This window comes from Athene cunicularia, assembly GCF_003259725.1.
Source record: "Athene cunicularia isolate RWA chromosome 7 unlocalized genomic scaffold, athCun1 chr7_part1, whole genome shotgun sequence".
NCBI lineage: Eukaryota > Metazoa > Chordata > Aves > Strigiformes > Strigidae > Athene > Athene cunicularia.
The window spans coordinates 31,322,326-31,344,452 of record NW_020799107.1 but is presented as its reverse complement, the minus strand read 5'-3'; the positions used below and the strand labels follow the sequence as shown (position 1 = coordinate 31,344,452).

The 22,127-nt window shown below is 40.1% G+C and overlaps 1 protein-coding gene across 1 annotated transcript in view; it reads right to left on the bottom strand.

Moving 5' to 3' along the window:
• THSD7B (thrombospondin type 1 domain containing 7B) overlaps positions 1–22,127 on the bottom strand; it is a 363,825-nt gene that overhangs the window by 198,734 nt on the left and 142,964 nt on the right. Inside the window, exons 4-5 of the mRNA XM_026852525.1 lie at positions 14,194–14,989; positions 4,891–5,142 (exon numbers count right to left, since the gene is read on the bottom strand). Coding sequence (XP_026708326.1) covers positions 4,891–5,142; positions 14,194–14,989 — 1,048 coding nt within the window. The remainder of the gene's footprint in view (positions 1–4,890; positions 5,143–14,193; positions 14,990–22,127) is intronic.

The following is a 22,127-nucleotide window of genomic DNA, read 5'->3' as shown; positions in this document are numbered from 1 at the left end:
ATGCAGCCACCTCAGACAGCTTTGTGGCAGGCATTGCAGGGTTTTAAGCAGCGTGGCTGACACCTGGTATTAGTTTGCCCCTCTATGGGCAACTCGAAAGACAAGGAGAATTACGTTACTTAACAATGAGAAACTGAGTAATCTCTATTCATATTTAATCAGAAGCTTGTTAGTAGCCATTAGCAAATAAAAATGAGATTACTGGCTGGCAAATACTTGGGGGTTTTTGTAACTTTGGCAACCTCAAACCAGTAGTTGCAAATTCTTACCAATATCCACATTGGGTTTACCATATGACTAATTTTTCCAATTGAATGAGGATGACCAAAGCCACCAACGCCACTAGGGACATTCTGTTGTTAGAACAGACTACACCAGAAACACAGCGTACCAGGCTTAAGCTAAGGGGCCAAGACCATCCAGACATCCCGTTCACCACCCCAGAGGGTGCAGCGTGTGATAACTCGGGAAGTAAAAGGGGCATTATATGTTTGGATCAAAACTGGTCAGCTCCAGTGTACTCCTGTGATCCCTACACCAAAACCTGTCAGTGACAACAATTTCAAATGTCAATAGATTCAACATCTCATTTTAACTCCTACCAATATCTAGTTAGACTGATGCAAACTCAGTATAGTTGCAGTCCTAGCTGTGATCCATGTTTATCTACAAACCACTTACTATAGCTGAAAGAGTTTCAGCCTTTCCCTTTGGCTTCCCAATAGGTTTATTCCAGTTTTTGACAATATTGTCTGCATTACAGGAGGTCTAGGTACTTCAAAGATTGACAGACCCCACTGCTGATGGTTAGTCAGCTAGATAATGTCCAAATGTGGAACTCCAGAATGCACAGACAGATATATCAGCTTGCTTAAGAAAACTGGCAAGCAAAAACTGCTAGTTTAGAACCAATAAAGTGTATGCTTAAGTTATCTAGGAGGGAACTTGGCTGATAAAGCTGAACAGTTTTTCACATCATAAGCAGTGCTGTGAACTTCCCTGCTAAACAGTTGAGGAAGCACTAGGGCAGGTCCTGCAGGTTTCTGTTACGATCAAGGCAAAGCATGCTCTTGGACGGTGACACCCAACTGTGGCCACACAAGAAGTGTCCAGCATGGAGCTGGAGAACCAAAGCTTCACCACGAATGGTTCCTGATCCGAGGGGAGGCAACAATGCTGCCCAGCTGAATGGAGGTCAGTGCTGTGTGCCCCAGACCGGTGGATGTCAAAGGGCTGAAGAGTAGCGTTGCTACTAGTCCCAAAGCGTAACTCCAGCAGCTACCAGCACGGTTCACAGCATTTCCTTTCAAGTCTTCACACTAACACCTTCACACCAATGCCTCGTCTTTAATTGGGACACATAAAGGGGCCTCATTTAGAAAGTGATATCATCACACCTGTATCTCAGCAGTAACCGCAAGCCTTTTGAAAAAATTGGGTCTTAAAACTTTTCCATTTTCCATCATTTAACTTCTGAAAAGCTTTGAATTTCCAACAAAGCAAAGAGGGTTTTTTTTTTCCTAAATCCCTGTCTTGTAACATAGCAACCACAACCAAAATGAAAGATTTAAAGACATAATCATAATTCTGGAAAATCTATCTATCCCCAGTGAACATGAAAGCTACACATCAAGGATAAAAATGATATAATACATTGTTTTAAAACTGATGACTCAGTGACAGGTATGCAACAAACAAGTGCTCAATATCCTTCCGATTTATAGTAACCTCTTGGTTTCTTTAGTCTACAGGACTTATGCTCTTAGCACTTACACAAGTTTTATACCCATATATACCCATTCACTTTAATTGAACTATCCCAAATTTATATCACAATAAAAGAAAGTTGAATCACCTCCTATGTATTTAAGCTTTTTAAGTACTTAATCTAATCCCGTCAGAAGAAATAACCAAAAGTAAAACAAAGCACAAAGCTCTGGAGTCCTACATGTAGTTAAAGTGTTTTATTTTCTTGCATTTAAACTATCGATTAAAGAAGTTATTGTAAACTTCAGCCATAAAATTAAAAGGCCTTCCCATTTAACAGCAAATTTACACTAATTGCCAGGTACCTGTGATGGGACCTTTAACTTGTAGCCTTGCCATGGACACAGAGATAATACTTAACAGAGCAGTTCTGAAGATGAAGGTATTTTTTTCCCCCCTCTGGATCCTTTTAGGAGGCTAGAATATAACTTCACCCATCTCCCCTCACTGAGTACAACTCTGCATGTGCTACCTCTTGAGCTGCTGCTTTTCTGTGTTGGTGGATGTAGTCTGTAGTATGTACCCTCATTCAGTCACGGGGTCTTCTCTGCTCCTACATTAAAAAACTGCCTCTGGAGAATCCCCTTCCTTCTACTGCTCAGAGACTCACTCTCTCTCTCTGGTCTATGTCCTCACCATTTTTTTTCTGTGCCTGGAGAATGCTTTGGAAAATTCTTGCCCAAAGAATAAAGGAAAGGCTTCTTGTCTTAAAATCAACCAAAAAAAAAATAGCAAAGAGCAGATTTCAAGGAACTGGGAAAGTAAATAGGACTCTCACCTTAAAAGATTTTAAGACTAATCTGATTAGGCAAACACAAGCCAGGAAGAAAGAATGAAGGGTTTGTGTTGAGACCAAACAAATGAAGAAGAAAGCCTTTTACTTCTGCTACTGAATCTCCTTAACTTCATCATCTTCTTGTAAGGGGAAGAAAGAAAAGATAACTGTTTGGTAAGCCTCAGCAAAGCCACAGATGAGGTGGCATATATTTAAGGGGAAAAAAAGCATAATCTTTCTAGGTATTACACTGCAAAGAGAATATGCTCAAATAAGGCGAATAGAAGCATCAAAGACTTCTTAGATTATTCCATAGGGATCTGCAGTACATGCCTCTATGGCTGAAAGCTACTGCTTTACAATCTGAAGTACTTCCAGTATCCCAGTATCTCGGTCACGAATTCCCAAAGACCAACACCAAATCACCAGGCTGTAAACTGTAACATGGACCGATAACATCCTTTACCAGCTGCTGACACATAAATAATATACTTTAATTAGTTTGATGTCTGTTCATTAATACAAAATTCTGGCCCCACAGCCTTACATCCAGAGGACCCACAGCACATACTTCAACATTACAGCTTTTCATTCATTCTTGTTTCTGCAGTATTGAATGGCCAAATCAAAACCTACTAACCAAGCGCTACTGCAAAAATACTCATGGTGTGAGGTCATAGGCTACTTCCTGCATTTTGAGATATTACATCCCTAAAAATTACAATTAGCTAAATACCAGAGATTTTTTTAATTTTCCACAGTATTTTTAGCTCTATTAGCTTGCAAGTCTAATGTTATTTTTCTGGATCAGCTCATTAGGCACTTTATCCTAGCTGATGTAGATACTTTGCTAGAGGTGTCCCCTGAAGGACTGAAGGTGTACAGGTATGGCAGGATGGGGAAGACTCAAGTGTTCATAGGCTCATGAAAACCTGCCCATAGCAGCAATATACTAAAGGAACAACAGGCTTCCTTCTAGAGTGGTACCTCCAGCAAATTATCAGTGTTATGCAGGTTCTTCTCACCTTTTGGACTCTCCTGGCTCTACATCCAGCCCCTACAATTGTTTTCACTTTTAATACAGTGCAATGTCAAAAATTGGAAGTGAGAAACTAGGGCAGACATATGTCTGTTCACTCCTTGATTAACCTCCAGCCAGTCTACCCCAATCAGGTGTCACCTGCACCCACGCTCCTATACAAAATCAGCAAGACAATGTGTTAATCTGTTGTCTTTGAAATTGATGTGCGTTTGGGCAGGAGCAAAAATCGCTCTGTAAGAGCCTTTTCATAGGATGTAATCAAGCAACAGAATATTTTTTTTTATACTTCCTCTCTTCTGCTAGCAGGGCGCATAAAAATGATCAGCATTTGATTTTGAATGAACCCAACGATATAGAGACACTTTTACAGGTTATGCCTTCCTAAGAAATCTACCTTGCAAAGGTTTTGGCAGTATCTGGCAAAGCCCCAGAAACTCATGACTTGAACACTGAACAGACCTCCTATTAAACACACTCATTCACAAAACGGCAGATTTGTCTGCATGGATATAAGATTTTATCAATCTTGAAACATTTTACAGTCAACCTCAGAACATGTCACATGAAAAATTAAGCAATATATTATTTTCTTTGCAAAGCAAACTAGCAGTTCCCCTATGCTAGCCTGGCCAAGTATAACAGCATGGATTTGCAGACCAGAAAGGCGAGATCCTCACTTTGTGCCAGAACAAAGATTGCCATAAACCAAGCAGGCACTCAGGGACTGCAAAGTTTCCCATTTCAAGAAGTGCCCAGAGGGAAGATGAGTAGGGTCCAAGCTATTACCTCTGATCAGTTCCCATTTTCCTTCAGCAAGACTGAGATCTTTTTATAGGGAGATGAAGAAGAATCGTTAAATCTTATGTAAAAATTACAATTTCAAAGCCAATAAAAGCACAGCCATGGAGACCTGCCCAGTCTCTCTGCAGCTGAGGAAATTCTCCGAAAGAGCAATCAGTATGAAAGCCCCTTCAGAGAACAGAGAGTATCTGCTCTCAATTTTTAAAATATGAAAATATAAACTGTAGTGGGTGTAATTTAAATTTATTTCTATATGTAAGTGTAATTATTGCAAGAGCAATAATGATAATAGCAACAATTACAAGAATATTAGTAACAATAAAGAATACTGCTAATCATAGTTAACAATGATCAAATCAATGATCTTTCAGACACAGAGAGAAAGCATGACCTGAGACCCTCTCCACACACAAACACTGAGCAAGGAAGATTTGCTTCGCACAAGGCAGTCACGAAATAGAGGTTTCTTTATTTCCAAAAATGGGGCTAAAAGCACTCGCTATACCTGGGGCAAGGCTGCAACAGCTCTTTTCCTCCCATGCTGCACGCTTCCCTCTCTTCCAGCTCTGGGCATGGCTTCCCGGCGCCCACTGCCACACTCCTCACGCCACGGCGCCGGCTCCGAAAGCCCGGGGCAAGCTCTCCCCAGCCACAGGTCCGCGAGCAGGTGCTCCACGCGGACCACTCCGTCGTCTCGCAGTCTTTAGCGATGACACACGACTTGAAGGTCAAAGGGACAGGATCTTGCATGCAGAGGCTGCAATAGGAACACAGTAAAACAGCTGAGACGGTCTTGCTCAGTAATTTTAAATTATTTTTTTTTAAAGCCAAATCCCCAAAGAAGAAATCCATGGTCATTTGGGATAAAATCAGAAAACCAGCATTAACATCAATACAATGGAAGAGAAGCTGTAGTGCAGTGCACATAACACACTTGCAGGGAGTTCTGGGTGCAATCTTGCATGCTAAACACTTTGCAAATAATATACCTCATTTATTTCAAGTTAAAACATATGCAAAAAGCACTATACTTGTTCCTGTGCAGTTAGAAACTCCCAGTTTATGCAAGATGGAAAATAAAAGCCAAACCCTAGAGAAATACTGCTACTGGTAACCATTCCTCCCACCCCATGCACAGGACTAGCTGCCCACCATCCGCCCACCCACCCAGGTGTCAGCCCATCCTGCTAAACAACTCTGCTCTTTTTAAAAAATAATTAGTCTCACACTAGTAAGAAAGATATTGGTTTTGTGAGGCTATTATCAAACAAGGTCAGAGGGTTTCCAAACCCAACAAACCACCAGACACCCAGGAATGCTGCAACTGTGGCTGTATTTTGGACTCAAATCACTCTTGCTGACATTAGGACGTGATCCTTATTCATCCTGTAACACATCAAGACACCACACAAGGCCCAATACAACAGAAAACCAAATTTTAAGAGCTGACAACTGTTGAGGTTTGGTATCAAGACACCAAGTCCCAGAATAAAATTTCAAAGTTACAATAGCTCTTCACACTATAGAAAAGTATGGCAAGTGTAGCAAATCCTTCTGGGAGAAGACAAACCTCCAGACCAAGGCCAGCATCCTTCCTTGCTCCTGGGCTTCTGCCTCAGCTGGCTGATAGCTCTCCTGCCCAGCACAGGCTGCGAGGTACCCCCCCAGAGCACAGCTTCTGCTGCTTCACCTCACTCACCCCAGCTGGAGATCAGAGTCACCACTCTTCTCCCAAAATGGGAAAAAGACCTTTCTTGTCTCTCAAACACCTTAGGTAGCTGAGGCAACAGAGCAGGAAAGGATATACTGAAAGAGGACTGAGGTACATATGAGCAGAGATATCACTGGAGCAACACAAAGGACAGGATGGGGCAAAAAAAGATAAAACCCAGAAAAAAAGGAGTCATCAGGAGAAAAGGAACTAAGATTTTCTGACTTCTGCCTAGTGTTATATGGATGATGCAAATTGGCCTCCAAAATTAAGACCATACATGAACTCAGTGTGAACTCTCTCTAAATTTGTCTTCTCCGGCCTCCGGTTGCTCACGGTCAGGCTTTTGCCAACTGTAAGGAGCAAATACAGATACACTTAAAAGGTGTGAAATCCAGAGCTGCTGCCAGGGAACTAGCCATTACCTCACTTGGTATTACTTATAGCACAGTTTGACTAACCTAACTTTCTCTAAAGAAAATAGACTGGGGCAATCTTTCAGGATTGCAGGGCAGTCTCGTAGAGGGAGCAGGGAAGATAAAGAACACTCACTCACTTCTCCAGTATAGAAATTATTCCCATTTTCACAAAGGTCAGCAGGAATATTCCCACTGATACCCGATCAAGTTTGACAAGACCCTCAACTACCAGCAAAATACAATTTAGTGGCTTAAATTTATACTTCAAACTAAAGAAAAAAAAAAAAAGTATAAAAACTTTTTTGTCTCAGTTTCTTCACCAAGAATAAAACTTATTCATCACACAGGTGCTGTGAGGATGAATTTACTGAGGCTTATTTTAACAACTTCATAAAGCTGAAACAGCCTGTGATATAGCCCCCTCAAAATAAAATTATTCTTGGTTACAACTCAAAAAGATGTCTCATTCCTCTATTACATGTCAAATGCAACTGATTGCAAAGCTGTCTCTGGTACAAAACATCAATACTATTGAACCAAGGACTGAAGAGTAATAATCATTGTATCTATATTTACTAACCCAGGGATTTTGCATCTTGTTTGGAATGTTAGGTTAGAGTCACATGAACGGTAACTATTTCTTTTTTAATACTTTTTCAAAAGTTATCAGGTGAGCCACCTGCGCCACAATATACCAGAAACAAAAATTCCACATTTTTGAGTAGGTAAAATACAAATAGATAAATACATACAAATCACTGCCCTAACTGATTGTGCTAGAAAACTAGATTTTATCTAAGAACACAGCATGAAGGGTAACTGATCTCACAAGTCAGAGAAAGCCACCAAAATTTTACATTCAGATACCAGTATGAAAATCCAAATTTATTTTTGAGGTTGTGCCACCGCAAAGGAGATTTAAGTCTTCCCTGATCTGTACTGAAATACCAAACAAAATGAATATGCTTTGGGGTCTTCTTTAAAATGAATATTGCTAACCCCAATTCTTAGTGAGACAATACCTACAATACCTTTCCTAATGGATTCAAATCTATGCTAACACTCTGCCCAGCAATCATCCTTGCTATTTGCAAAAGCTTTTGATGTATGCAAAGACTGAATAGCTGTTTCCTTCCCTGAAAATCCTTCCACTGCTCCTACTATAAAAGGCTAAACGGATAACTTCATTGACCTTAAGATGAACAAGATGTCAAGATGGTGATTTCCATCTTTCTGCTTAAATAAATGTTTTTTGAGGGAGAATTACACGCAATGGCCCAACAGAAAGCGAATCTAATTAACTTGTACCTACTCATTCAGAGCCTCAAAGTCAAATTAACTGTGACACCCAGCAACACAAAGACAAATGTAAAAACATGCTTTTCCATGAAATTCAGACACAGTTTTTTAATGTCACAGACGCATTTAGGACAATCTAATACAGAAAAAGCCCAGGCATGAGAGACACTTGCCGATCTGAGGCTGCAAACCAGGTGTGTATTTGTGCTGCTGCGGCTGTATCCCAACCAGTAGGGAGAAGAAGGAGGTTTTAGGGATGGGAGAGACTAAGCTCTGTTTTTAAACAAACTTTCCACATATATTAGATCTTCCTCTTTGGATTCAATCTAATAACTGTGACATAGTAGGATACTTATGTGATTAATGCTTTTTTCTTGTGTTACATGCTTGGATTGATCTGTAAAACTACAGGAATTGTTTCACAATGTACCTTATGCTGCCTGTGGTATAAAATGGATGTATTAGAAGAGAACAGCAGCACAAAGCCTAACTCACTTAAGTGGCAGATTGCCCTCTTACTCTCTTGTGTAATGAAGGGGAATAAACCATGTACAAAAAAAAACCCTCTAAACCAAAGGAAGCCTACTCATGTCTCTTTTACACTTGTGTAGTCCTGGAGCAAGAAGAGGAGGAGGAAAAGCTGCCCTGTGTGCCCCTCAACGTCCCCCATGGCTGTGTAACTGCAGGCTGCTGCCAACAGAGCAGCAGTGCTCTTCTCCATCTCCAGACACACTCACTCCCCAACAAGATACAGTAATTGTATGGCCCCAGGCTGAACCACAACAACTTTCTGTTCTGGACAAAAAAGTAACTCGCCAAACAAGAAAAGTAAATCTTCTAACAGCTCAGTGCGTCTGTGCTACATATGCCTCAGTCACACAACCATCACATCTGCCAAGGAGATGAGCTGAAACACATTCTATCAGCAGGGAAAAAGGAGCGAGACTGTCCAGGAGCAGTGCATCATTAAATCAGGTTGGACACAGCACAGAAGTTATCCCTGGTTTCCTTTCTCAACCGTATCAATGCATTCAGAATGAAAAGTGAATGCATTTCCTTACATTAGAGGATGAGACAGGTGGCTATAGTTGAGACCTTTATACTGAAAGGATCATCTCCAAAATAATCTGACCCATTAAGAAGCTATCACCACGCCCACACTGCTGGTACAGAAGGCAGCCCCAGGAGGGCAGGGTCCCTCTCCACAGCCAGGCTCTCTCCTACCAGCTCAGGAAGGCTCCTGAGAAGTGCCAAGCCTGGTTGGAGAACACACACTCAAATCCACATAGTGTAATGCAAGAAAATCCTGAAGTGAGCTAAGCTATGCTGATAACACCACATTTTCATTTTTCCCATTTTTCTAAAGTCGTCTCCTATTCTGTAATCAATGACCCAACCTTACAGGCTGCTGGAATACACAAACGCTACCTGCTCTTTGCACTTGGCTAATGATAATAAGGTCTAATAATGGACACAGTCTTGCCACGTTTCTAACGGCATCCAAATACTTTTTTTCCCCTCAGGAAACTGGCAGACAGTGTTAACAGGCATACTTTCAAGTATTCACAATTTTAGGGTTCTCAAGGGCTGCCAGGGCTATTTTGGATGCTGGCAATACCATATATTCAATCTGTGCAGTAGAGGCCTCTTTGGCAGAAGAACCACCACCAGTCCCTTCTGCACCAGGGCGGTAAGGAAGACAGGGAATATTTGCCTGCCATACAACTGACCAAAGGGAAAGATTGCTGGGAGACCTGTAATCCAAACAAACACAGAGCTTTGGTGTCCAAGATGTCTGTTTTAATGTCTCCAAAACTTAATGCACCAGATCTGTTTCAATTACAAACAAATGCTGACTTACATTTGCACTACCTAGGCAGCCACTGAAATCTTAGGGCTACAGAAGCAGCTGGCTTTCAACACAATTTGAAAACAGAAGAAAAAACCATTTATTATTGGACACTGTTTCTAAAATGTTACTTACTGAAATGAAAAAAGCAGCCACTGTTCCTTTGTTTCATGTGCTTTTAATAAAGCAAAGCAAATGAGACAAAACTTTTTATGAGAACACTAGAAAACAAAATCTCCTTCTTATCCAATAGCCCAGGGATTTGTGTTCAAGCACTGAGCACTGAGGCTTGATTCCTGTATCTGCTGGAAGGAATGTGAACACACATCTCCTCTCCCCAGTCAGAATCATAACTATCAGATAGGATATCACAGCACTTCATTTCCACCTCTGGACTGCAAAATTTTGTATTCATCCAGAGAACAGAAGAATGTCAACACTAGAAACCGCAAATAATTTTTTCCTAAAACCATACAACAGCACAGTGGTTAAGCACAATCCACTAGGAAATGGATAATGGAAATTCAAATTACAGAGGCAAACAAAAGAGCTGAATGCTGCTCTACCTCAGCCTTGACGGATGGGTTATCCCTTGACTGAGTTTGACCTGAATTCTCACTTACAAAAGCAAAGTAAACAGAAAACCAAATCCAATTCTATTATATCATTGTTGTCATCTTACTTGTAGAATTAAGAGTTTAAGAAGTAAGTACCTAAAAAGACTTATAATCCAAAAAATAGTAATAAAACCCCCCTAAACCTCTTTGCTCCTGACATTAACTTAGTATGTTTAGTGAGCACACAAATCAGGTTAGAAAATCAGGTTACATTTATTCAGAATTTCAATGTCTATCTATGGGTACTCATTTCACTAAATCACAATTTAGTGCCTATGCTAAATAATTATTTTTTTTATTTAAAAAAAAAAAAAAAGGAACAGAAGTGTATTTGTGTCATTATTCAGTAGATTTTTACAAGACACAAAAACCAAAAAGAGCAGAAGTTATACCACATATGTCTTGCAACTTTTTCAGAGATTTTTCTTTTTAATGCAGGGAAGTGCTTATGTCTAAATTTGTTACTGGATATGAGATTTAATGCAAAACTCAAACTATTTTCTGAAATAATGAAATCTGAATTCTCTCTGAAATAGTATGCAAAAAAAGGTCCAGCTTTTTAAAACAGGATCTTTAAAAGCTTCAAATCAGATCCATAAAGTCATTCTCTTTTGTTGTTATCCATTATTTTCACGAATATAAGGTTTCTACACCACAATTGTTTGAGCAGAAATGAACCTGTCTCAAAGTCTATTGATGTTCTGATGTTCAACTGTCTTCAAGCGTTTTCAAAAAGGTCTGTTCCTTTCTTCTTCCTTTCTTCCCTTCTTCCATTTTGACAAACATAGAACCTCCAGACTGAAAAATATTTAATCCAGAAAACTCTGTTTCCCTGATACAGCATGTCCAGTCTTCCATGTGCTTGTGCTCCTCTCTGAGAAATCCCTGTTTACGGTTTTTACCTCGAAAATTGCTAGGATTTTTGCTTGCACCCTTAAGGCTGCTATGGACACACAGATCTTCGTAGGACCAATTAAATGAAAAAAATACTTTCCTTATAATGCAAAGCATTTTTCAGCTTCTACCTGAGGGTTCACTGTAAAACCAAAGGATCCTTTTTTCAGGGTTCAACGGCATAACTTAAGCATCAATTAAAAACTGAAAACAAGTATCAGGCACATTTCCCACCCCTGCTACCTATTTCACAAGAGAAAGGATGCCCCATCTGCCAGTCCAATCAGTTGCAAACTTCTGCGGGAGGAGGCCAAAATGAAAGTCCAGCTGGTAATCCAGCATCTGTAAGAAGTGAATGCGCTCAATCTTTTAGTCTTTAGAAAACAGCTTGCACCCAAGCCCACCAAAATCCAATTTTTGGCATAAGATAGTTCTTTCATGCTGAGGAGTGTACCAGGTATGCTCTCCTGTCGGTGAGCACAGTGGCTGCTGCTGCTCACCGCTCTCGCTGGCTGCTCCGCAGGGCTGAGATTAGACACCAGTAAATTAAACAACCTTGATAATAAAGTAGGCATCTTTGTCACTGCATTACAAACTAGGAGGCGAGATGAGCATAGAGTTGCTCTCCTCATGTGGCAGTTAGCTGACCGCTCCAGTTATCAGCCGCTTCCCTGCAAGAACGCAGCGGTGGCAGGAGGCAGCGCGGTGGCAAAGCCCTGGCAGAACAGCAGCTCAGAGCACGCTGTTAAAGCACGTCTTGGGATACTCCCTCTCTCTCACCTCAGTTTTCCAGAAATTAAATTTGTATCTCTCACTGGTACTTACTCGACAGTGTTAGTCGAAATAGGAAACCTCAGCCAGGAAAATGAAAAAGCACAAAAAAGGCACTTCTTTCCAGTTTTACAGCAGATGTTTGGCTGCCTGCCAAACCCCGATACAGGGTTATGCAAATGCATTTACTCTTCTTTATCAGTAGCCAAAATAACATCACTCTTGTAAAGCGACATCTGCAAGATCGGGTCCATTCTTCAGAAGAACGGCAGCAAATATGCTGTACAACAAAGCAAGGAGGACATTGCTGTGGGATGCTTAAAGAGAGTCATCGTATTTGATATCAGTGACACTCTGGCTCATTAATTAAACACAGATTCAATTTTTGGCTGGATTTTTAGGTTTGGATTTTAGGTCCAAAAGGAAAAGAGAAACGTGTGTGACTACCTGGACACTGTAATATGATGTGACCTTTTTTCCTCTATTCAATCAATGAGCTTTACTCTTGTATTTGGAGTAAGAGTAAGGATTGGGTCAGACTCTCTGCTCTCTGCAGTAAATCTGAGACCCAGTCTCAGCAAAAAAAGTCTGCCAGGAGGCAGCTAATGGAGTTGTACACTCCCAAAAAAGGGGCAGGATCAGCAAAAAAAAAAAACAGAAAGGAGCACAGAAGACGACAGCTCGATCAAGGGTAGAGTCACTAAAACTAAAGCTCCCAGAACCCTCTGCACTGTCATCCAGAAATTCAACGTATAACTTACACAGCAGCACAACAAAGAGAAAACATTTATAGAATCAGTGTCTTCCATTACCTATCCTTACAGTGAATATAGCAGTGAGCATGTGAGGGCAGAGCGAGTGAAATTTTAACAAAGTCAGGATCTCCTTCCCAGAGCCCCTGATAAGGAATGAGATACAAGAGGCAGAAGAACAGATAACAAGTGTTAGCAGACATAAACCTGCTGCTGGTCGCACGGCAGCATAAATCACAAGTGACTCCATTAAAGTCAAGCAGCTACATGAGCATAAAATCTGTATATTTAGAATCAGCATATATTTAGAGACAAGTAATAAAGTCAAGATGTTGGAAACTGCTCGAACCATTCAAAGCTTGACTTTTTTCCAACCAATAAAAAAAAAATCCATACTTTGCTATACAGGTGTAAGAGGAGGGGGTAAGAAAAAGGTTAGAATGTATATTTTCACCTCAGTATGTGTGCAAAACCACTGCAGACATTAACAGGGGTAGAGAATCGGACATAAAATAACCCCTTCTCTCTGCCACTGCAGTTTTTGCAGGTGCCAGGAGCTATAGATTACTGAGAAAATACTGATTTCTGCAAAATTCAGGAGCAGGATTTTTCAAGAACTTCTAATATCCTTCAAAAACAGAACACGAGAAGTTATCCGGAAACCTTGATTTTCTCAGAGCTCACTCAATTTCTCAGTCATCTATAGCTCCTGGCACCTGATCAAATCCGACCTGAAGTCAAATGGCAGAGCTTAGATATCTTAAATTGGAATGCAAGAAATTGAGAGAATAAATCTTTCCATTATTTGCTGCACATTACTGTAACCTTCACATTTGAATTACAGCAAACCAACCTACATAAACTAAGAGAAATTGTTCTATAAAGCACATAAGGACAAGAGAGAAAAGAAAGTCATGTATCTGGTATCAGCATCTAAAAGTTACACCCAGACAAGAAGGCTCCTCAGTAAGCAGGAGAACAATCACAGGTTTACTTACTGATCTGTCCTTACAAGAAATACCTTCTAGCAAACTCACAAGGCCAAACTTTTCAGACTCATTTTTTCCAGCGCTGATTTGTAAGAATGAAGGAGTTTAAGTTCGTGGAATTTTTAGCCACTTCTGCCAAATATATGCAGTACATGACTGAGAATGAAACCTCCCTCTCCCACAGCCAGGGCCCAGCAACAGTACGAAATGATATATAATTCCATTTCCTCGATGTTTCCTCAAAACAACAAAAAACCCAGATGAGAATTATTAAAAACATAAAATGAATTAAACAGTCACAAATCGTAGAAGAATGCAAAGTATTCAGCATATGCTAGCTTTACAAGAAGGGAATTAAATCAAAAAAAAAGACTATAAAGAAAACACATAAAAATTTGCATTTAAAACTCAAAAACGGGAGCGTGTTTGCTGTGCTGCTGCCACACAGACCAAGCGCTCTGTCAAACAAATCCACTGGGGATGAAAGAAAAGATGAAGCACCCTTACCTCAGAGCTGTGTTTTTTCCATCGCTCCTTACACACCTGACCTGCCTGGTTTGGTAACCAATCTCCACCTCCCAGGGACGGTGGTGGGGTTTATAGCCTTGAAGTCCAGACGTGCTTTGCTCTCCAGAGTCCAAACCCAAATCCTGCATAGTCCTCCCTGCCAGGCCGACGTCTTTAGGATGGGGCAGCTGGCATTCGCCCCAAGACCCCACTCGGAGGCTGTAGGTGTGCTCCTCCTCCCCGAGAGGACAGGCAGGAGTGCCACAGGCTCTGGATTCTGTCAGATTTGGGCAGGGGGCACCCCCATAGAGAGGAGGAGCGATGACTGCCCGCGTCCGGTGCTGCAAGCTCTTGGCGCAGCCCGTGCCACACTCAGACCAGCTGGAGAACTCGGACACAACGCAGTCCCGCGGGCAGGGCACCAGGCAGGCTTGCTCAGCGGGCGGCTGTGGCGTGAAATACTCACATATTTCGTTGGTGACAACGGTTCTGTTCAGCTTCTGGAGGCAGCGGATGCTCCGGCGCTGCAGTCCGTGCTGCGCGGTGACGCAAGACCCGGCTCCCACCTCACTGCCAGCAAAGGGAACAAGCCCACACCTTTCCCATCCCGTAACCTCCCACTCGAACAGCTCCAGGTGCCAGTCGCAGACTTTAAAGCACCTCCTCTGGCTTTCAGGTTTGTCCTTCTGGTCGCAGTTCGCGTGGTATGTTGTCCAGCCCTCTACATGGGTGCACCAGACAGCCCGACTCCGGACGCCCCCTGAGCCACAGTCACCGACACACCGGCCCCAGTGACCTGCAAAAGAGGGGATGTTGAGAAATGCCATGCAATACCCCTGCCACAGATCTGTCCTGACACTCAGTAGCATCCAAACCATACCCTGCAATGTATTAAAAAGTAACTATCAGGTGGACCCTAAAATTGGTTAAATGCTTCCTAAAGGCTGCAAGTCATTTCTCCTCCCAGTGTACTTGCATCACTAGACCACATGGAGAAACTAGCAGGGGGAAAAAAAAAAAAATGCCCCACAACATCTCAAATTAAAGGCAGGCCAGACACAGTTCTGTAGCAGTAAAATGCATCCCAAAGCCTGAGGAAATATGAATATTTAATTTCACTTGTACAAATGGATATAAAAATGATCATAAAGGAACAATAATCTAATAGGAAAAGAAAGTCAAGTTAGATAAGAGGAAAACAGTCTTAATAGAGCAATTAGTCAATGGAATAAACTGCACTGGGAAGCAGCTGAATCATCATCCACAGTGATAAAACAGTGAGGATAAATACTACGAAAATAAGAACATACTCTTAATAGGAGTTTGAAATGGAGGAACTGACTTGGTGTGACAGTGTATGTGCTGCAGGATAGGTCCCGCCGGGCGCTGCTCTGAGAGCAGAGCCCTGACAGCAGAGAAGGCCCCTCACGTGCATCGATTTCTGAATTACCCAGGGATGTACATCGTGGAAGTCGTTTCCGTTTGTAGCACGTGGCACTATAAGAGGTTGTAAAGCTAGTCATTCAGGAAGAGATTAAATGAAAATTAAACCCAGCGATGTCACTTTTAGTTCTGGAACACATGAATATATCTACGTAATCGTATGGACCTTATTTGAGGATTTACAAGTGAACGTAATCAGACACAGCTAAATAGGAAGATTCTTCTGTGATAATATTTTTCAAGGAAAATCCACCAAGCCAAAAAAATAATTTGAGGGTTATAAAGTACAAAATTGCTTACAAACTGAAAGAAAAGGTAGAGAAAAGCACTGAGGCTGAATTTTAAGATATTAAAAGGATTTTGATGATCATGTCTCAAGAGGGTCTCATCTCATTTCCAAGTTTAAAAACTTTCCAATACCTCATAACAAAGCCATTTCACCCGGTAAGAACACTGCATATATAATTCTCACTTGAAAATACACTGCAGCTACCCTATCTTCCGTATTTTTTCAAGGCAGAAAATGAACCACAATAAATAGGTTGATTTATATTAAGAAATGCTACTGCAGTCAAGTTTTTTTAAATTGATTTTAAAACTACCGGAATCAGTTACATGCTTACACTACAAAATCAAACACACACATAAAATCCAAAACCAGCCCCATAATGGCTGCAATTATAATACCAGGTATTTCTTCAGCTGACGGCAGTTTTGTTGGTGAACCCGTTGTTTTTTCTTCATGAATAGAGCCATATACTCCAGAGCCAGGGGCTTGATGTTGTGTAATAAAAAAATAAAAATAAATAAACAAAATATCCTGTTCTTTTTTCATCACTAATAAAAAAATAGGAATTGGATATAGCTGAGCTTCTCCTCCAAGACATCCCGTGCTCTCGCCATGTCCCTTCTGTGGGTGCTCCTCCTCCCTCATCCTCCAGGCCAGGTCGGCAACTCTGCCCTTGGTCCGGCACCTTCTCCCATGGCGGACAAGCAGGAGACAAGAGGGGTTTTCAGAGTCACCAGCAGCTCCAAGCTTTTGTTGAATTCTTCAGGCTATGTGAAAAATCTTTGTCCCCTTTGTGCCTCTGTTTCACAGCAAAATGTATCAGTCCAAGGTAAGGCCTCAGCCGTGACACAACTTGAACGGGAAAAGCCATCAAACGGTGCTGTGCTCTACAAACTGTACAACAGGCTTTCAACAGAATCCAATGTGCTCAAAAAAAAATGAATATTCAGAAAAAGAAACCTTGAAATATGAGTTTGAAGTCCAGTTACATGAAGAGGTCCACTGACAATTTAAATGTTCATCCTTGCTACTTCACCTTGATCTAGAAGAGTATTCTTATACAAATGCCAACAAGATTCAAAACCAGACATCATTTTATATTTATACTGTCATCTCCCTAAAAATAATAGTCAAAATTCCAACCTCAAGTACTAGATGGCTTTTTATTTAGCAGAGGAAAGTAACTAAGCATTGCAATGTCGTTGTATCTTGAGTTTCTTTCAGCGTTCATTTCTCTGCAGCAGTTCAGCAAATGCAGCTTAACTTTGAGGTGTGGAAGTTTCAGCTCAGGAAAAGTGTGGTTTTACAGCAAAAACCCAAGAGTAACACTGCTTCACTTAAACATTGAGCATAATGGTATTTTACTCACTAATAAGACCTTGAAACAGATTACACCAATTGAGGATTTACTACTTACATCTTAGGATAGCAAACAGCGTTAAAAATAGCATTAGAATTCCCCCATGGAGTAATACAAAGCAGTTGCAGCAGAGGACTGGCCAAATTACACTCACCAAACCTGCCACTGCTCTTGCACTACTGGACAGAACTCATCTCCTTAGTACTTTTTATACATTTCTGGGTGTTGCTTGTGAAGTACTCTATGTAGTAGCTACCGATTTACCAGTCCTTACATTAACAGGATAGAGACACATGCAGCAGAAACCAGAAGCAGCTTAATGTCAGACATGAATTTTGAATGAAAAATTACCACAAAAAAGAGTAAGCAAGGACTCAAGTAATTACACTATCGTTAGACACATCACAATTGGCAATTATTCCCTGGCAAACATGCTAAAAATGTAGCCTGCTCTTGGCATAAAAATAAAAAAGCATGAAAAATAAGGTTAAAAACCAGATGCAAATCACCTTACCATAGATTTTTTTTTTTCCCCCTCTTCCTGATGATAGGACACGACAGTAAACTTATCCACAATGTTTCATTGTTTAGTTAAATATCCTGTTCTGTAGCTTAAATGAGGAGAAGGATGTAAATACTTCCTAGTCAATAGAGTGCTTTGTAATTAGATTTTAATTATTTTTAGTCATGTTAAATTTACACTTTCCTATAAATCTGAGACAGTTAGAAGAAACAGCTCAGCACAATGTGAATAATAATATTAACTACATTTTATTAAAAACCCTCTGGAATTGAGGCATCAAAAGCCCGAACTTCAGAAAGATGCTTTACAATTGGAGGCTACTGGTAATTAAAGCAGAAGACTAAAGAAAATGAAATATATTTCACAGTGATTTTTCTACAGAAAGTACAAAAAGCTGAAGATAAAGGACAGATACTGTCTGTCTTCCTAACTACCGTAACCTCATGAGATGCTGGATGGACGTTTGATCTCATCACAGCAGGACACAGGAGGGAGAAGAACAGACTGTGGACATACGTTGATATAGGGGAGCTCCCAGCTGGATATAAGGAAAAACCTCATCCCTATGAGGATGACCCTTGGAACAGACTGCCCAAGGGACAGCAGAATCTCATCCTTGGAGGATTTCAAGATCTGACTAAGCAAAGCCCTAAGCAACCTGGTATGAATTCAACGGTCAACCTGCACCAAGCAGGAAGTTCAACCAGAACCCATGGTCCTTTCCAACCTGAATTGCTCCATGAAGGAAAGTAAGGCTTTGTCCACTAAGATGTCAAAAAAAGTTTTTCACTAAAAAACACCACTGATATATGGAAAGTACCAAGGAACATACAACAGCACAAATAAATCCATTATTCAAACAAACCAAAACGAAATTCAATCAAATCACTATTTAAAAGCTTGCTGACTTGTGCAAAAATTGTAAGACAGTGGGATGTAATATATCCTCTAGTATAATATTCTATATTTTATAGTAATATGAATAGTATTAATATAATTACTATATTAATAGTGTATTGTTATATATCAAAGAAAAACTACAAATTGTTCTCTTTGCCATCTTCTATCAGCCAGAAAGAATACAATGCTATCATTCCATGCAGCTTCTCTAATTCTGTTAAAAGTATGCAATAACACAATAACTGTAGTTTATATGATGTAGTGTGCACTCATTTGCTCTTCTTGCCTGCAAGACCTACCTACAACTATGCAATAATTATGTCTGAACGGATACAGTGACATCTGCTCTTTGACACACAGGTCACAGAAGCGTAAGGCAAGCGGGCTATTCAGACAATAATTACATATTACAGACAAAATGAAACACCACTAAACATTAAATCTAAAATAGAAATCCCAATAAGAGCTGCTTAATAAGTATGTTATTGCTTAATAAGGACTGCTACAATAATTATGCTCTGTTCAATGTAACATTTAGCTTAATTGCAACCATTTCACCATCTGAGAATTCATTCAACAATAAGCATCTTCCACAATTATTATGTCCCTGTAGCTATGTACTAATTTGCAAACTTCGGACAAGATCAGCAATCAGTTAAGTAGTGTATTGTGTTAGTAATTTATTTCAAACAGGTAATAGATACGATTCAATTCACATCTGATACATACAACAGTGAAGGAACAGGGAAAAAAATTAATGGACAATCACCGGAATAGTCTTCCTATTTTTACAATTTTTAATTTGTCTTTAAGTATCAAATTTAGAAGCAATTGTTCTAGAACTTAACAATTTGATTTTAAACAGAATCTCCTAATTCTTAGACAAAGATCCCCAAATATCATAACAGAGACATATGACTTCATTAACATCTGGCTGAAGAATAACTCCGCCAGATGTGACCATGACTCCAGAAGATCACTGCAGTGTCCACTTTCACTGAATACTTCTGCTTGAAACATCATATAACCACTCTGGATGTCATTCTAGCATCCTTCCACCAGAGCATGTTTATATGAAATGGAGAGCTCCAACTCATCCTGCTATTCCTGAGAACAGGTAATGACTGACTCAAACAAAACACAAGCTTTATTCCTAATGGCATTAAACCACTTCGTCTTAGCTATTAGTAACAGTGGTAAAAAATAAGTTCCACTGAATTGGTTCCCTCAGAACTGATTATTTTATGACAAGTTGAGATTTATGTAATTTTTATGCAATTTTATGAGAATGATGCATCTTTTATGAGACTTGGACATATATTTATGTATTATGAACCAAACCGTAAAAACTACCATGTATTTTCTCACCACTATTTTTGGGGGCATGACGCAAAGACATTCAATATTATGCCAAGAAAAATATTTCTAATGATTTGGACAAAGATCTTACCATGCTGATGAAAGTCATAGCATTTGCATATTATGCTCCATCCATGTCAGTGTACTCAGTCCAGTCACATTTTTTCTTGCAGACTAATCAGATTAAAATCTTTGGGACCAACTCCATACAGAGTCTAGGATACCAGATCTGATAAGTTTAGGTATTTTATATTACAAAGTAATATTAGTATAGCTATTGTTAGCATAACTGCCCACTCCTCTGCTTTCTGGAAGAGCCCTCCTGAATGCCTACCCTGCATCCACTGCCACATCTCATCCAAAATACAGCTTTTTCTTCCTTGCCTGCACTTAACTATCCCAATTATTTTGCTATTTATTAACAGCAATTCAGTAAAACACCTTCTACTATAATCTATATGAAAGATGCTATACAAAATAAAGGACTATTGTACTATTTGCAATGTATCACACAGGGTGTATAAAATTCCTCTGATTCCTGGGATTAATTTTAAATACCTGCAGCTCTTTTTTAAACTGTCATGACCTACACAAATGAGTAATTCAGCAGCTTAGTTATTCATCTTATTTTAGATCTGAATAAAAGTGAAGCTTAGTGACTTATAGCCATGCAGCAGTTTGTTCCAATTTTACATTTCAGGTTTTCCCCTTATTACCCACATGCGGTAACACTCAAGACACACTCCAGCAAGAAAGACATTCTGCAGGAAAATGTAATGAACACTGCTGTTTATGAAAATTCAGTGATTTACTAACCCCTTGGCACTTGAAGGCAGGACTTCTCAATATTAAGCACTAATGTAAACTGCATTAGCTGAGCTACTCAATCATGTGCCCACACCCTGGAGACAGCTCAGGGAAAAATATTCTTTTCTTTCAACTCTCAGTTACAAAATTAAAAAAAAAAAAAAACAAAAAAACAAAAAAACAAAAAACAACCCACATATTCCAGAACATTTCTGTAATACTCATCTGACACGTTTTGAGGGTTCACGAAAACAGATTTCTTGCCCTGATAGCAGCTGACATTAGGAGATGAAGCCATAATGTATATAAATTTATGTATACTATAAAAACAAAAAGCATAAATAGATGTTATCAGCAGATTACAACTACGAGTAGTTTACTGCATATGAGATTAAAAACATCTCAGTAATGGATTATAGATAGTTATAATTAAACTCTGACCTTTTTAAAATTCCAAACATCTATGATAACGGATTCCTTTTAAAACATAATGGCCTTTATAAGGTGTTTGTAATTGTAACCTTAATAGAAAAAGCAACTGAAAAATGTTTCTTCTTTAACTCTACCTTGACTTCGGGACTTATATTCCCCAATGAGAACTGTTATTCCCCTGAGAAAAACATCCAGAATCAATACAACACCAGTTACACGGCATCTCCTGCAACACACCACATGGCTTACTAATGGGGAACCTCAAGAGATACATGGGTGTTGGTGGACACCCATCTCAATGATACCTTCTTCTGATCTCCAGAGTCCTCTCTATTTACATTTAAATCTTCTCCCCAGACCACAAGAAAGCTCAGATCCCTCCAAACACAACCAGGTAAGAGGTTGAGGAGTTCTATTCTGATATTTGCAGGAAAGCAGAAGGGAGCTTGATGTATTTGTGACTGGGATTATTTCATATTTGCCTGTAGGAACGGGGTGACTCAGAAGGCCCACTCCAATTGTATACAGGTCCTTACACTGCTGGTTTTACACCAGCAAGCTTTGCACAAGGCTTCCTCAGCTTTTCCATACATTGGCTTCCCCTCGTCGCCCTTCACATAGGCAGTCACTCCAAATCATTTTTCCAGCATGCAAAGCCCAAGTTTCACTCCAGGTCCACCTTCCTGCTAACAGCCCAGCACTGGTTAGGATCGCTTCAGGGCAACATACTCAGCTCTAGAAGAGACCATCCCATTCACATCTCCACAACGAACCTTACCAAACAACCTCAAGATGAGCAGTAACGCGCTCCTAAGGGAACC